Source organism: Rhamphochromis longiceps, linkage group LG7, assembly GCF_057381845.1.
Source record: "Rhamphochromis longiceps isolate RC_006_pf linkage group LG7, R_longiceps_female_GT1.1, whole genome shotgun sequence".
Lineage (NCBI taxonomy): Eukaryota > Metazoa > Chordata > Actinopteri > Cichliformes > Cichlidae > Rhamphochromis > Rhamphochromis longiceps.
The window spans coordinates 6,571,093-6,588,248 of NC_140563.1; the positions used below are offsets into that span (position 1 = coordinate 6,571,093).

Below are 17,156 nucleotides of genomic sequence, written 5' to 3' on the forward strand. Positions count from 1 at the left end.
TCCAGAGTATCTGCTCTCGCCTAATGACAGCTGGGACCGGCTCCAGTCCCTGACACCCTGAACTGAATAAGCAGTTAAAAAAAGATGGATGGATGGATTTCAGTTTCTTAATTTACATTCAGATCTTACACATGGAATTCATGAAAATAAAGAGTTTTATAAAATAAAAACAGTTACAAGCTTTATTTGTAATATCAACAAACATTTACACACTTTCTGGACAGTTCAATGGATGTAAAGTATGAAATAGTACAAACCATATTGTCACATTGTAAATATTTCTAGTTCATCACTAGTTTATGTATTCAGTGCTGTGCTTTGGCCTTATTATTTTCTTACTATTGTTTGTTTGTTTTTTTTTTTGGTTGGTTGGTTGGTTTTTAAGCAGTGAACAATCATCCTTTCGTAAGTACACTTCACAGTATCAGTGTCAAAACACGCTACATACATTTCTTTGCCACATGTATTTTGAATGTGTTATCGACATGTGCTCTTTTGGTACTTGGAAAAAGTATCTGTTTGAAAAGAAACATCTGAAAACTCTTTAAAAAATTGGTTATTATAATTTTTTCATCTTTTTAAAGCAAGATTTTAAGGTTTGACTGCTATTAAGGCACAGTAAAGAATATTTCAGTGCAGTATCACAACATAGTTATAAATTGAAATAAAAAAAAAAACAGGAAGAAAAACAGTTTAGACATCATCAAAAACAGTCAATGCAAACTATAATAAAGCATTAAGCACACAACACCAAATAAAACATAAATTAATGAAACCGTCACTTGTCCGACTCTCTCCACCCTCTTGCATTTCTTCCAAACTTATAAACCAGCCTGCGGCCATCTACTCGTTCTAGGATTTCTCTTTTGTAGTAATATCTGTAAGACAGAACGGACAAATCAAGTAATTTTAGATTATGAAAAACATATGTATAAAAAAAGTCTTGCATATTTCACTTAGTTGGATTGACTGAATTAAGTAAAGTTTTACTGCTGTTTGTGTTTCACTCCACTTTCCCCCAGTCAGTTCAAAATAATCCGCAGTACTTTCTGATGACTTTTGCATTTCAACTGACAGTTGAAATGCAAAAGATTCTTTGCGTTCTTATCTGCCATTTGCTGGAAATGCCAGGAAACTTACTGACAATTCAGGTTCTATCACATCACAGTTTACAGGTTACTTGTTCTTAACTTTCTGTTTAGAAAAAGACTGGCAACTTCATACATATACTCGCTTGTGCTACTTTAGCTTTGTGCTTGCATTTCAGACAGAGTTTAAATTCTTGCACCCCATTAATTTAAAAAAATAACTCCTACACCAGTTTGTTCACACCTATTTACGCATTTAATATTCTCCATAACCTATTTAGAATTCAGCAGTCTACAGTATTGTGTCATTCTTTCATCAAATCAACTAACAGAACAAAGAGGTACTAAAAAGAAAACAACCTGTCGTTAAGGTAAGAGTCAAAACAGGTGCAACATCAGTTACACAAAGAGATGAATTAATGCATCAAATAGAAGCACAAAGTACACGTTTTCATCTTTATTCATGGTCATTCAAACAAAAGTTATTGTTTTCTGTTGCTGACAGCACCAATCTGAGAAAAACAACATCCCAACGTCTTAATCGTGATTGTGTGTTCATGGTATGCAAACATAAGGTTTATATTTTAATAAATAATGTAAGAGAGCTGTGAGGGGTTGTACCTCATTGCACGGCTTAGTTTCTCGTAAGTCATGCTGCTGTTATTTTTCTTCTTGCCCCATAATTGTGCCACTGCCTCTGACTTCAGGAAACGAAAAATACCCTCTGTCCGATCCTCCCACTTGATCAGTCCTGGGTTTCGCTCTGGATTCAGTAGAATGTCCCTGATAAACTCCCACAAATGGGTCCCCCTTGGGTCTTTGGTAAAAACAACAAAAGAGTAGATAGTGGTTGTTTAATAAACATCAAAATTACATAAAAGGCATTAGTTTAAAAAGATTTTTTCTATTACTTACTGTGTTTTTTGACTGGATGTGGACGGGTGAAAGATCGTTTGATGTCTGGGAAAGAGATTATTCATTGTGAAACATAATTTTCAGTTACACAGTTTGTTGCTCTCTATATAGTACAAATAAATCTTCACCTGGACTAGGAGCCCTGGGAGAGGCAACAGGTGCAAGGGGGTGAACCGAGGGGTCATAGATTTCTAAATAAAAAAGAAGTCAGGTCAGTATTTTTTGTCTGCGATGAATAAAACTTGAATAGACAATAGCAGAAATATCACAGCAGTACCTCCAGGTGGATAGCTGACATCTGGAAATGGACAAGAGAAGTCTACTGTGAAAGAAATAGGTAGGAGGCAGGCTTAATTAGGGCAATAACACAATGAGTACAATGAACAGGAAAATGTATTCATTATAATGCTGATGTTTGTGTTTTTGGCTAACATTTTGTGTGAAGGACTCTTACATTCAGGTTTGCTTTCCATTTGCCCTATATCCACGTGGTACTGGCCTGTGCAGAGATAAAGACGGAAAAATAAATGAAATATAAGCATAAATTGCAAATTAATATTTAAGTCAGTACATTCACTATTTTCAAAATGGCTGGTATTGAGGGATTGGTCAACAAATTACTTTCTGCACTCCTCTCTCCCATTTCCCGGCTGTCTCAGTAGAAATGGGAAAAGCAACAGTGAAGCACCGACACACCTTTTTTGATCAAAAAAAGTAGTAACATCAGAAATGTATTCTAAATTCCAATAACCACCAATGACTTCAAACTCATATAGCAATAACACCCTGTGATCACAATCAGTGTGAGAACAATATTTGATGTATTAAAATGTGACACCTTATCTCAAGAAACTGAGCAGGTTTCTTACAGTTGGTTACAACAATAGCAGAACTGTTCTCTTGGTTCAGTTTACTTTTTAACCTCAGGGTTAAACCTGTTGTGCAAGATCTATTGGTGCTACTCTTGAAAAGGTATTGGCTTTATTTGCTAGATAAAATATAGTCTGCTTGTGTAATTTACATAAATTTGTATTATTTTCTTTTCTTATTTAGCCACATGCTATACATACAGTTGCAACAGGTATAAGCCAAAAAATGAAGTATTAGGCCTAAGAAACAAAAAAGGCAAAGAAAAAAGAAAAACCTTTTGACTTTGTTTAAAAGCTCTAATTAAAAAACAATGGACGATCCAATTCTCAGCTTGTTTCTCAGCTTCACACCCCCTCTGTGCTTTGTTAGGAAACCCATTCTAGCAAGAGCAAACAACAAATCCATCATCTCCTTGGCTCTAAGCAATCCTTTGCCCCTCTACAGCAGCATGCTGTGCGACCCCCTGACCAGCTCTGCGATCCGTTCTCAACAACTCATCATCAAGACCTCGTTCCAGACACAACTCGGATCACCCAGCTTCTTTTTTATTGGCACTAATCATCTTCCTTTGCTGCCCCTTAAACCTCTCTCCCAGAGTTTTTAGACGTACCGCTCCACTTGAGCTCTGTGATGCTGTGGAAGAGAATGGGTCCCACGCTGCCAGCTGCACGGATGAAGTCCTGGTAGCTTAGGCTGCAAAGCTGATGGCCATCGATGTCAAAGTTTTGGAATGGGATGCTGGAGGCATCAATTTGGTGCATGTCCATAATTTGCTGCAGCCATTCCCACACTTGGTACTTACTCCAGAACTGAGGCTGGGACTCATGAGGCCACAGACGGCTCGTGTAACCAGCCATCACCAATGAACCTGCAGGCACAGACATAATTGCTCTTTTCTTAGACTTAACAGTGACTTCATTTAGTTTCATTGTAAAGGTGTATCTGATGAGGGAAGCATGACTCCCACAAGCAAAGGTATTTGTCAACAATTAAATAGCAAATTCATTTACTGTAACACTATTTCTCAGCTGGGTATGTCTAATTCACGCCTTGTGTTTCAGAGCTCTGGGCTCTCCAGGTGAACAATACATTAGCTGCTAATTGTTGAATTATTTACATTTTGAATTGCAGCTTTGTAACCATTGAGTGAACTGGAGTCTTCAGAATATAAGAGTAGGAATAAAAATACAGTAGGCCTCATTCTGATTGTGTCAGTGTGTGCAATAATCCTCACCATCAGGATAGGGGTTAGCAGGGCCCCAGGCACTGGTCACCTGGCTGTCGAGGGTTGTGGATGTAGTTACACTCATACTGCTACTTCTATGCTCAGATGTACCATGGCCCAGGGGCTGAGGCAGGAGGGTAGTACTTTACTGTATAGACAGAGTCAAAAATAATCTGTCACTCATGTATGCACACATACTCGCATAGATAAAGGTAAAGAAAATTGAGCTTTTGACCTCGATGATGACATTCCATATTAAAAGATTATGTATACATCTCATGCATGACTGAATCTACTTTATTTACGCACAACAGATTCACAGGATGTCAGCACAGACGCTGTCCTCTTTACATTGCATCAAAGCTAAAGTAACGTGCTAATAATGCAGACAGCAAATGCTGCAGCTGCTGCTTCACATATCTGATGTAGCAGTATTCAGTGTATTCGAGCTAACTGCCATCTGGAAAGTAGCTGCTCTGGAAATGTTTTCCCTTATTTTTACATTCTTCTTGCTGTTATTGTGGTAACCACAGGTGTCAGAATTTCAGCAAAAAAAATCAAACACAGGTCTGATTGTTTGTTACCATCAAAGTGTGGTCACAAACTTATTCCGTGTCAGCACAGGTGGCAGGTTGGGCATGTTGTGTACTCGTTATGAAGAAAGGGTCTGTTGGGTTTTGTATTTTAATCAAGGTCTAATCTATTTGTTTTTACCCAGCTTAAAACATGAATTTTATTTGTTCTTCAGTGGTGTAATCATATTTTTGGTTTGCTTGTAGCATCATCCTTGAAGAAGTAAAGTAGCAGAAGACTAACAGAAAGGTACACTCCGCTTAATCATTAGATGCACTTAAAGTACAGCAGCTTATGTCGCCATTGAGTTGATGTTTATTAGCGTAATATCGACTCACTGAGGATTCGTTATTCACAGGTGCAGTTACTTTTGAAGGGTGAGCTGTTCACATATAAAAAATAAATAAAGACATGTTTCAAATGTAACCACAAGTATATTTGCATTCCATGTAAATAAAGTCAGTGTGAATTTCAGCACCTCCACTGTTTTGGTAGCACAAGTGTTGCATGTGCACAATAGCTTAGTCATATCTTCGATGGTCCAATGCCAGCATCTGGTTTTCTGTTACTGTTGCACTGAAATTCCCCTTGAATGCTCAGAACATAAGGCAGACATAGAAATCCAAACGTCCAGCTAATACTGCTGTTGTTAAAAGAAATAAAGTGTTGTCTGTATATGTAAAGTTTTGGGACGATCATTTATTATTTTTCTTAAAATCTTCTTTAAATCTGTATCTGCCCAAAATGACAAGAAGAGCTGCTTAGGTGTGAGTGCTGTTATTCTAAATTTTTCTGACTTACTACATGATAATGAAACTATGAAAGGCTAGCAGATGAGATACCCGTTTTAAATGGCTACACATTAAACAGTGTAATACACAGTACTCTGACCGTTCCATAGAAAAACTTGGCTGCAGTTTTATGGTAGGTTATAAACAAAATAGCTCCAAGCCATGTCACACATTTCTTCAGTAAACACTGAGTCGCCAGTATAACACATCTGCATACAGTTAGAGAAATTTATCACTTTAAAGACCTAGCAAAACAGTTTTATAGCAAACAAAAGCCAAGATTTATGAATTCGATTTCTACAGAAGATAAGGTATACATTCGTCAAATCAAAGCAGAACATCTCATCAGCTGCCAATCAGCCCAAATCTCTTATGTGTTTATCTTCAATCTATGAGTACTACGAGTGCCAAGCACGTATCTTAACAAGAGAGTAGTTTCTGCAACAGAAAGTTGTTTCTGTCAATACAACGCGCACGCAGCAATTCAAGTCACAGTCATGAATCAATATGCTGTCGGCCAAGTCACAGAGAACAATCATTGCACTGGATATGTCATGATGCAAGGACACAAGCAGCAGTTGAAGAATAAGTTAACATGAACATTTTGTCTGCTCTTGACAAGACTGGCTGCTTTCCCTTTAAGTCAGAGCCAAAGCCTTGTGGTAGCACTGAAACATAACTGAAAGTAACTTGGTGGACTTTTAAAAATCTTATTTGTCTTTATTCTTAATTTTGCATTTAATTTTTATTTAAGTTAACTTCAAAGAGGAACCTCTTAAAGTTTAAGTTTTGTGAATTACACAATACAGCTTTCAGTGTCTTTAAAATTGACGATGTCCTGTATGACTGAAACAAATAATGTAGCCAATGCATAGCTAAAAATTACAGTAACAAGAGACAAACTGTGAAATGAAAATACCACATGCACAGCCAACCTGACTAAAACAAGGTAAAACATCAGCATATTAAAGCATATTGAGAATTCTTATTAGGATTTTGTACACTTAGTACACTTTGAGCCTTCGGGTTAATTATACTGCAACCAGTCATTAGTGCTGATTATCCAGAACCAGTGTGACAGCCTACCAGAGCAGTAGAATGGAGTCTGACCAGACCTGTTAGAGGTCTCGCGAAGATCCGCTTTCAGCAGTCTCCTGAGATTCCGACACCGTAGTTTACTAGAGTGTAAAGTCAGATAAGGTGAGTCCTTTTGCTAACGAAAGCTTAGAATTAACAGAAGCATGTAGAAACTGCAGGTGCTGCCCCACCACAATGGGTTTTTTATCCTGTTAACTTCCTTATCCCACTCCAATTGGCTACCTGTTCATGCTCATACCAGATAGGTATTTGCATAATGCACACCCACACACAGAAACATAAAACAGATCCACACACACACCTGACAAAACTTTTTATTATCTCTGTTGGCAGCATTTCCTCTCACGGAGTCAAGCACACAAACGCAAGCTCACTCACGCAGTTTAGCTTACACTTATGAGGAAACATATACACAGATACACATACAATAGACCACAAAGTTTAAATCCTCAAAGTTCATGTGGTTTCTTAAAATAGTGTTTAACCTTAGAGAAACTTCCCTCTGTGCTATTATGCAGGAAAACAGTTGCTTGCTTTATTTCATCATGATGAACGAGGTGCTGACAGTTTGGTAGGAGGGCCTGAGAGAATGTGTTCCTTTTACTCTTTTAAAGTTGCTGGAACTGACAAAGAAACATTAGTAACTGTGTGCCTGAAAAGACTGTAATAAAATGGGGTTATGGGGGTTAGACGTTTATAAATGTCTATAATTTTACACTGTGGCCTCTTTCACCTTTGAATTTGCATATTAAATTTGTCTCTGAGTGATGATCACTATTAGGCTGAGCTTGTTTCAGACTGACTCGGAGCAATGCGGGGCTTCACCATGTTGCAATCACATCCAACTTTGATCGTCTAGTAAACATACTAGCTAACAACATGCAGGGATCCACAGGTGTCTGAGTAAAGAGTGACAAATGCCAATTAGTTCCGGTATGTTTCCCAAAAATTCCAGTCAGTATCACAGCACTGTGACAACAGTGAGCCTCTTTAATTTATGTGAATTATTTGCCAGTATGCTCCCTGCAGGTATTATGTATTTCCCTGTTGCAACATTTACAAAATTTCCTTTTGAAAAATGTGTCAAACAAGACTTAACTAAAAATGTGAAATACTGTTAGATGGAAAGCGTAAAATCTTGTGTCTAATTGAATGAGCCCTTGTACACTAGGAGAATGTATGGCAGTGGATCTGTTTGGTGTTTTCAAATTCCTCAAAACATGTTTGTCCTGTTTAGCTATTTTTTCCACTTGACATCAAACATGAGCGGAGCAGGTATTTCCAAAAATACAACTGTACTGTTCAAACAGCATACGTGCACAAGTTAGTGTGTCAAAAGAAACAAAAGCAACAAAAACCATTTTTACTGAACGTTGTCACCATTTATATCTGCTGTTGGCCCATACTGACAAAGATCAGAGGAAGTTCAAAAAGTCTATTTTTACTTGACGCCAATTAGAGTTTGGGCAAATTGTAACATCTTTGATCTGAGATCTAAATCGGATCTATAGCATTGTACTGTTACAATACCTCTTGGGACCTGAGGCACTCACAGTATCATGCTGATAATTGAAGTGACTTTGAGCAGGGTTGAACTGTATAATAGGCTGAAGCAGAGAGAAGTGAAAGCCAGGGATGTCAGGGATTTCTCAGAGCTTCTTCAGCAGAGTCATGTGGAGGGAAACAATAGGTGACGCTGAACAAATTAATTTGCTTTTACGTAACATTGATCTATTGAGCATGTAATCATATAAAATCCCTTCAGTCTTAATATTCAATATTTTCAAGAATAAAACATGCATTGCACTATTACACCGAACATTGTGTTATCCCAACAGGCTGACTTTAATAGCCTAATTTCCTAGATCCTTATGATCAACATACTGCCTGTGTTCATACTATGCTCACTCTGGGAGCTCTCGCTCTCTGAGCGCGTGCAGTATGCGTATTTTTGTGTGACTTGGACTCTTGCCCATGGCTGAGCTTCAGAGGTAATGAGGGAATTCAGTGTAAGCATGATTATCTCTGAGAGTTCCCCTCATCTGCATGTCCTAATGGCAAAAATCACCACTCCTGATCTCCCCGCAGCCCTCCGACACCACCCTAGCTGCATGGGTTACAGATAACTTGCCTCCAGCCCTCCCGGCAGCCCGTCTACCGCCTACTTGTAACACAGGTGCTATTTTCTGGATTTTTTGCAGAACTTTCCTATCCTCTTTTTAAAGGGTAACATGCCTCCAGGGTGCAATTTGGGGCCTTAGCTGCATTTGGTGTCCTCCCGTTGTGAATGCCTGACCAGATTTTATTGCAGTAAGATTAATATGGCCATCAGCAGTGAACAGAAGTCACACACTTCTCATTACAGTCCGCTGTTTAGGCTGCCTCGCACCGCCTTCTTTTTTGTTCTCTCTCCATCAGGCTTTTCATTTGCCGTGTCACAAGGAGAGCCTAGTATTTGTCATCTCATTTCATGGATCTTCATTCTGCTTTTTCAGGGTGGTTGCGGGTCGACATGTGTAAAAGTCCACTGGGGGAACAGAAAAAAGCTGGAGAAACAGAGGGGGAGAGATCAAAGCCTGTCATCTCTGCTCCACTCTGTGTGAGTCAGCCCACCAACATTGCAAGACGCAGTGAAGACATCCTCCCAGACTCAAGAAAATGTCATCAAAATGCTGGCATTATAGACAGTGTCATCTATTTTTAAGTAGAGTCAAGTAGAGGCTTATGTCATCCTCCAATAATAGTACACTACTGATCCATTTATAAAGAGGCTTATAACTTGCTTAGTGCTGCTGTGAATTATTAACGTTTTATCTGAGCATGCGGTCAAAAGTTTCCCTTTGACAGGAAAGGCTGTCAGAACTGTCAGTCAGAAGAAACAGACAAGACAGGAGGAGGGTACAGTTGCATGCTCTAATGAACAGGAACTTATTAGCTGGAGTATGTCTATTACTGTCCCACTTGCCTCCCATCTTTCATTAACTGCTTATCACGCCTGTTAGTGTCATCTTTAATACTTCACATTTTGATTAGCATATGTTCCATGGGGAAAGAAGGAAAAATCATTTTATTAGTGTCAATTATTGCTACAAATGACAATTTCACTGCCTAAATTATAATTTTACATTTCGTCCCTGTCAAAGAATAATGGCTGTGTAATTACAGTAATGAGAAGTGCAACAGAAAAATGAATTATTCAGAATCAGTTTTCTTTCATGTTCTTTTGAACTCCACCGTGTCTGTTTGTTTGACATCTGCCCGGCCTCATTAATGTCAGCGCGCTGAGAACACAGGTTCTGTCCATCTTGCAGGTAATATATACGAGGAGCAAGAGTGAGTATATGTTAAAAAACACACAAAACCCCCACTTTTTCACCCATTCACTGTCCAGGAGCAAAACTGCACTTGACTTGATAGGGTGCAGATCTATTATTAGCCCATAGGTGACACTGTTGTCCCGTGTAGTGCCAGAGAGCTCTGAAATCATGCTTATTGAATGAGTGATGAATATAAATGTGATATGAGAAAGTGTAGGTGGAACATGCTTCCTAACAATTACTGACTACAGTGTCTACAGAGGGAGGTAGAATAACCTACATAAATTATTAGCTTTGTTACATACATGAGGAACAAAGAGAAGAAAGACCATGCAGGGAGGGCAGTGAAGACTTAAAACGGTGCACGGCCAGCTTGCTTTAACATAACATTTTTTCTATCAATAAATGGATCTCTGAGTTCATCTATCAGAACCGTCCTTTTTGGGCATCATTGTCTGCTTTTCTGACCAGAGGTGCAACACATCAGTGAAGCAGCCTGTCATTTAAAATGGGACGATGAAAGCTGCAAAATGATCATGTAGAGTCCAGCATTTAACCAGCAGGACTGCAGTACAGCATGATCACTATTATAAGTTTGAAATGATTTAAATTGGCACAAGTTTTATAGCTGATCTTCTTAGTCTTTAATAATGTATTCAACTGAAAAGAGCTGTGCACAGGGACAAAACTAATGATTATTGTTACCAGACTCTGCATTTCCCCTGAGCTGTATCAAAATAAGCATTTTGTTTTTACACTTTCCTACTTAAAAGGTTCCTTCTGCTAGGCTTCATCTGTGTCATTTCAAAATGCAGTTTTCCAAAAAAGAAACCAGAAGAAAAAACCATTGCACAACCTACTGCACGCTCTGCCTCAAAAGGCACACAACCTAGAGATGCAAAACGCTGGAGCAAACAAAGTTCCATTTAGCAGCTAAAGAGCTAAATATTCCTGTCAGGAACTGGTAGAAAGCAAAATGTAACATACAGGACAGTGGATATGGGACCATTTATTAGGTGGTTGGAAATATGACACAGAATGAATGTTCATGTATTGTTCATGTTGATTTCCTGAATATGTACAACACAATAGGCTAAGTAACCTTTAACTAAACAGTGACATAATCTATAAAACTGTATTGCACCACATCTAAAAATTGCTGTTAGGTTAAGATCTGGAAGCCATTTGAGAACAAAAAACTCATTTTCATGTTCAAGGAACCAGTTTGAGATGATTTGAGCTTTGTGAAAGGTCATGCTGCTGAAAGCAACCATCATAAGATGGCTGAACTGTATGTGGTCGGGAACAATACTCAGGTACGCATTACAAGTTAAGTGGGCTAAAACACCACGATAAAGAAAGTGTCTGAAAGAGGTTCCCTTCACTCCTTCTGAATAGATGACAAATATACATATGTTCAATTCTTATCACCAACATGTGTAACTAATGATTTTCTGGGGATAATGATAAAGTCAGTGAGTGAAGAGATTCAGAGACAAACTGGCTGGTTCAGCAACAAAAGACAACAGCCACTAGTTGCTGTGATGGATAAGGTGGAAAGAAAACATCCAGTCTGCTTTCCACTTGCATTCTTCAAACTGAAGTTCAGGCAAAACAACACAGCTGTACATGACGTGACAACATAGCCTCAGTTTCGGCCTTAACTATTTCTTTAGGACTTTGTACGGGAGCTTGCTGAGTGCCGTCCAACTACCCGAGACAACCATAAAGGCTAAATATGAGCCATATACAGTAGCTGACAGTCATGTGAAAAACAAAATGTTCAGTGTCCTGTGAAAAACTAAATACACCCCATGATTCAGTAGCATTGGAACTGCATTTAGAACCAATAATTTTAAGTAATCATTGTCTGCAGCGCTTTATTAGTCTCTCATGTCATTGTGGAGGAATTTTGAGTCACTTTTCTTGATAATACTTCAGTTTATTGAGATTTGTGGTCATTCATTTATACACAGATCTCTGAATGTTTTGCCACAGCACTTTGATTCTTTTCTTTCAGCCTTTCTGTCCTAGATGTGCCTACAAGCTTTGGATCATTGTGCTGTTGTATCACCCATTTTGGGCCTAGTATCAGATGTTGGACAGATGGCCTCACTTTTCACTTACAGAGGAGTTCATCATCAATAACTGCAAGGCGCCCAGATCCTGTGGCTGCCAAAGAAGCCCAAATCATCTGTCCTCCACTGCTGTGCTCAACAGTTGGTACGAGGTGCTTATGTTGATATGCAGTGTTTGTTTGCTTTTTGCTTTTGTTTTTAAATGTGGTGCAGCAATATGGCCAAAGATCTCCATTGGTCTTGACTGTTCAAAGGACATTTTTCTAGAAGTCTTGTGTTTAGTTCAGATGCAATTTTGCAATCTCATGCTGAGATTGATTTTAGAAAGAAGAAACTTTTTCTTGGCAAACTTGGTCATGCCAAACAAGCAGTCCAACCAAACCTGTTCAGTTTTCTTATTGTACTGTCATGAATGTAACTGAGGCCTGTAGCGTTTGACATGTAACTCTCGAAGTTTTTGTGATTTCTCTGAGCACAGTCTGACCTTGCGGGAGAATTAGCTGTGACGTTCACTCCTGGGAAAGCTGTGGCTTTGTGTTAACTCACACTTGAATGCTCCAGAACAGGAAACTGCCCAAACCTCTGTGCTTATAGAGGTAATCACACTTTCCAGTGATCAGTTAATCAAGTGTATTTGATTAGCAGCACCTGGGTGCTACTTTCCATCTTTATTTCCCTGGAAGTAGCTACAATCCTGTTTTTTTCGTGCTTCCAATAGGAAGGCAATTAGGCTTTTTCTGTATCTCCAAGAGGAAGGCAGGGGATCACTGAAGAAAGATCAGAAATCCTGGAAAGAGAATGAGTTCATCAAATGTGAATATAAGTCACTTCTGACATTATGTTCTCATATAATCTATGTCCACCAGGCAGCTACTGAGGTTGGTTTGTTCTATATTTCAAGTCTGGCATGCTGACTAATCCAAACCTCCCACCTGGCTGGAATTGGTCATTCACAACCAGTTCCATATCATCCACAAAGCAATCCAGTGGACAGATTGAACTGCAACCTCTAGTCAGATATTAACTCTCTCAGGCCCAAATTAAGTTCTTTGTTGCTAATGCACAACCAAGTCCTGCAGTGGTACTTCTGAGTAAAAAAAACCCAAAACAAAACAAAAAAACAACTCATAAAATATGTATGTGGGGTAATAAGGTTGTTAGTTCTTAACTGTTGCAAATCTGCAACGTCTGCCTGGAGAGGGTTAAAGATATAAATGGTCTCCATATACAACATTCCTGTGTTGTAAATGCCTACAACTGCACGAGGTGTAAATAATCCACTAATTTTCCACTTTACTGTTTAAACTCCATGTTTAAAATATACATTTTTTTAAAAGATTTTCACATATTTTCTGCAGACAAAGAGTATATTCCGTACATGAAATTAGAGTAAATAACTGAAAAATCCTACAGTGAAAGGTGTTGTTCTCCTGCCAGGTGACAGCGTTGGTGAAAAATGTGTCAGACAGAGTTAGGCTTGGCAATCTGCAGGCTTCCTGGGAGCAGGTAGGGTAGCCTTATGTTCTTATTATACTACCTTCAGTCTATTTGAAGAATTAGAGGAAGCATGCACAGTTGGTGCCTTTTTAAGGTAGTGTCTCAGCAGACAAGTCTGCATGGTACAACAAATTGGAGGATACATGGGCATAAAAAAAAAAAAAAAAAGCCTTGCAAACACCTTCTGATAATGAAGGTTTATCACTCAGCCCCAAGTGGACCTTTGTATACGCACAGATATGGAACGTATAACACTCTCATTGGAACAATTTCAAAACAGTGTGTGTGCTCTACAGGAACCTGCTGCTGCCAGCAAACAAACTGTACCTGGAAGAAAATACAAGCAACACTGGAATAACAGAAATAGAACACTGTTACAGTCTCTAACTTCGTGGCTCAAAAGAACTTAACATATAAGATACCACAACACTGCTGCCACTCACTAAGCTTTTAATAATGAAAATACAGTTACTAAGTTACAAAGGATAAACAGAAGCACAAACAGACGGGATTCCTGCCTAATACAGACAAAAGAGACAGGAGACCATAAACCAATCATGCAATGGGCTGTTGGACTCAGGCTTCTCAATAAACTAGTTTGGTAAACTAATAGAAACAAAATTGAAAACAGGACTGCCAGTAACTCTAAAATATACTTAATAAATAAAGCTTTAAAAGCAATAGAAAGTTAAAGCTGGTACTGATGCAGATGAAGGAAGAGGAGAGAGACCAAGACCGCAGTTGCCGACGACCATGCTCTGCACTCTCTGGGTTTATATTCGTGCAACCGATCTGCACTAAAAATAAAGCAGAGTAGTGAGAGCGCAGGTTAATGTACGATAAGAATGCCACAAGGTGATGACTCGACCAATGCAGTAAGGTTGTGTGTAACAAATGCTCATGAACCAAACATAGACAGGATAGAAAATGCACTTACCATGAGATTTCATGCTAGAGATTGATCTCAGCAAACAGATCATTGTCAGATTAGAGTCTACTGTAGTCAAGCTGACCTGAGTGTGTGAAAGACTCAGGTCAGAGAAAATAAGCATTCAAAAATGAGGGTGGAACGGATGTGCCACAAATCTCTTGAAGATGTGGAACCAGAATCAAACTTAGGAAGAAATACAAAACGGGTTGGCCAAAGATGCTGTAGCAGAGGATGATGCATACCAGAGGGAGGCTGTGGCAGTCAGAAAGTTGCAACAGACAAAGAGTAAAGAGAAACATTCACCTAAAAAATTAATGTTACACTTCCTCAAGAGCAGGAGGGGGTACCGCAACAACTCCAGAAACTCGGTACAAGTGTAATAAAGAAAAACAAGTTTAATGGCAGTTTTCTCACAAAAACAATAACCTAAATTCATACAACAAATGTGGGGGAGAAAGGGACAGTTAGGTTGTGCCAAAATAAACACCTAAAAGACAAAACCAAAACTTAGCTGAGCTCTTACCCTAGAAAAACAAAAAAAAAGGGGAAAAGACCCTGATTCTAAGAATGGGATACCCTCATCCCAGTATTTGCGGAGCATGGACTTGAATGTCTGGTGAAATCTTCCAAGTGCTCCCTGACTTTCAGGATGGTAGGAGCTTGACGTAATGTGCTCCACTCCTAATGCTTTTAATGCCTGAGCAAAGGTCCTAGACTTAAAGTTGGTTCCCTGATCAGTTTGGACTACCTTTGGAAGACCAAACACTGAGAAGAACCCTACCAGAGCTTTACTGATGACAGGGGCAGTGATCCTTTGCAGGGGTACTGCTTCGGGAAACCTAGTAGAAGCCCACATCATTGTTAGAATGTATTGGTGCCCTGACTTTGATTTTGGTAAAGGTCCTACACAGTCAACAGTAACTCTGCTAAATGGTTCACCCATCACTGGAATTGGCGACAGGGGTGCAGGCAACGTTCCCTCTAAGCTGCGCACGTGCAAAATTGCGCACTGTTGGCACGGTCTCTGCGCAGAGAAAATCTGTGTTGCGCACACAAAAAGAATTCTAACCTGAATTGAAATTAAAGTAAATATGTGCCGGTGTTTTAGCTAGCAAAGCGGCGTGGCTGATGTGGAGTGAAGCCACGTTAATGACAACGTGTACAACCATTGGAGATGTGAGCAGGACAGACGGAACAATTGACGGAAAAAGTGTGGACTTTATACCAGCTTTTAAATTGTGTTGATCGGCCACGTAAAACCAGAGTTATGATAGAAAAAATACGCAATGTTTGGTTTTCTTCCTGTATACTACAGCTGTTTATATTTACTGTGGGAAGAAACGGTAAAAATGGCGTTTTATAAGGAAAATGCTCGAAAGCACTCTCCACCTGTAAGCAAAGACGAAACCAAAACACCCCACCCTTTCCTATTGGTCGAAAAATGTACCATGTCGACCAATCAAAACATGGCATTTAGTTGTTAAGAAACGGGAAGAAGTTTTAGGAGTGACGGTGGTGTTTTGAGATGTGAGAGATTTGCAACGTTTAGCTCAAATCTTGTGTAGTTAGTGTGTAGTGTAGTCAATAGCTTTGTTGTGTGTGTCAGAACAATGAGGCGAGTGCTGAATGTTACAGGTGTTACAGGAGTGACACATCTCCTGTTGTCAGGCCTGCAGGTATCAGGCTGTTGTTCTCCTTTATCTCATAGTGGACAGAAATTATTTTTAGAGTGGCACAAATAATTTGTGAGGCACCAAATTTGACGCAGAACAGCTGATTGTTCTGTAAATAGTTTGAAATGTTTATTTAAAAAAAACACCTTGGCTAACGGTAGTCTAACATAAATGTAAATGCTGTAATTTGATTATTTTAATAAACCATGTAACTTGGATGGAGTCGACGCTGGCGTGACCACAGTGCACACGTCTAATGTTGCTCACAGTGGTCCACGGGATCGCTCAGGGAGTTTGTGTTCGCTCAGACACATAAAAAAAAATTAGAGGGAACATTGGGTGCAGGTGGATTAATTTGATTTCGCTTGCCCACAATTTGGCAAACATGGAAGGTACGACAGTAATGTATAACATCAGACTTGAATCCTGGCCCAAAAAAAGGTTTGAGGACCTTATGTTTTATTTATGCCAAGGTGTCTGGAAAGTGGGTTATCATGTGCTAATGCTAGAACTTGCTAGCGGAAAACGTTTCGCACAACAACTTGATAAACTGTATGCCAGTCATCCAAGTTTCCACCAGCCCAGCGATGTAGGAGGCGGCCCTCATCAACAATGTACGCCACCTTCTTTACCTTAACTTTCTCCTGAGTAAGTACAGAACAACGGCATTTCAGAAGAAAGTCATCTTAATGCTGTGCAACAATAAATTCCTCTCTAGAAGCGGGCAGTGTAATGTCTGCATTAGGAAGAGAAAACATCTTTCTAGACTCATCATTAAGCTTAGCTTCTGGTCTAACACTATCAGGTGCTTCTTTCATAATGAAGAAAGAGTCAGACAAATCAGTCATTCTTCTTGGATTGAGATCTAGTTACCACACAAGCAGGAAAAATGCTGGCAAACTCTTGCTGTTTAACTTTGAAGCTTGTTTCAGGCTAATCCAGGCACAGGCAGCACATTTCCACCAGCCAAATCATTTCCGAGGATAAAATCAACTCCTTTTATGGCAGCGAGGGGAGGACAGCGACCTTTCCAACTCCACTGAAAACAGAGGAAGTGATATGAACATTGTGCAAAGGTGCAGACACAAAAGTCATTCCAA

General features: G+C 39.3%; 1 protein-coding gene across 1 annotated transcript; it reads right to left on the minus strand.

The window, feature by feature from the left end:
* Positions 1–218: 218 nt before the first annotated feature.
* On the minus strand, positions 219–6,716 carry ehf (ets homologous factor). The gene is made up of 9 exons (XM_085411039.1): positions 6,549–6,716; positions 4,108–4,246; positions 3,484–3,741; positions 2,458–2,502; positions 2,281–2,325; positions 2,132–2,194; positions 2,004–2,048; positions 1,710–1,905; positions 219–878 (listed from the first exon to the last, which is right to left on the minus strand). The coding sequence occupies exons 2-9, from the start codon at positions 4,181–4,183 to the stop codon at positions 779–781; spliced, it is 828 nt and encodes a 275-aa protein (XP_085267165.1). The 5' UTR covers positions 4,184–4,246; positions 6,549–6,716; the 3' UTR covers positions 219–778.
* Positions 6,717–17,156: the final 10,440 nt, after the last annotated feature.

What these genes read in the sequence shown, in the direction of transcription:
- ehf (XM_085411039.1), bottom strand. Translation starts at nt 4,183, where the DNA reads ATGAGTGTAACTACATCCACAACCCTCGACAGCCAGGTGACCAGTGCC. An exon ending in TGTCAGCTATCCACCTGGAG is followed by an intron (nt 2,195 to 2,280) that starts GTACTGCTGTGA and finishes TTTTTTATTTAG; the next exon opens with AAATCTATGACCCCTCGGTT. An exon ending in ACATCCAGTCAAAAAACACA is followed by an intron (nt 1,906 to 2,003) that starts GTAAGTAATAGA and finishes TTTTTACCAAAG; the next exon opens with ACCCAAGGGGGACCCATTTG.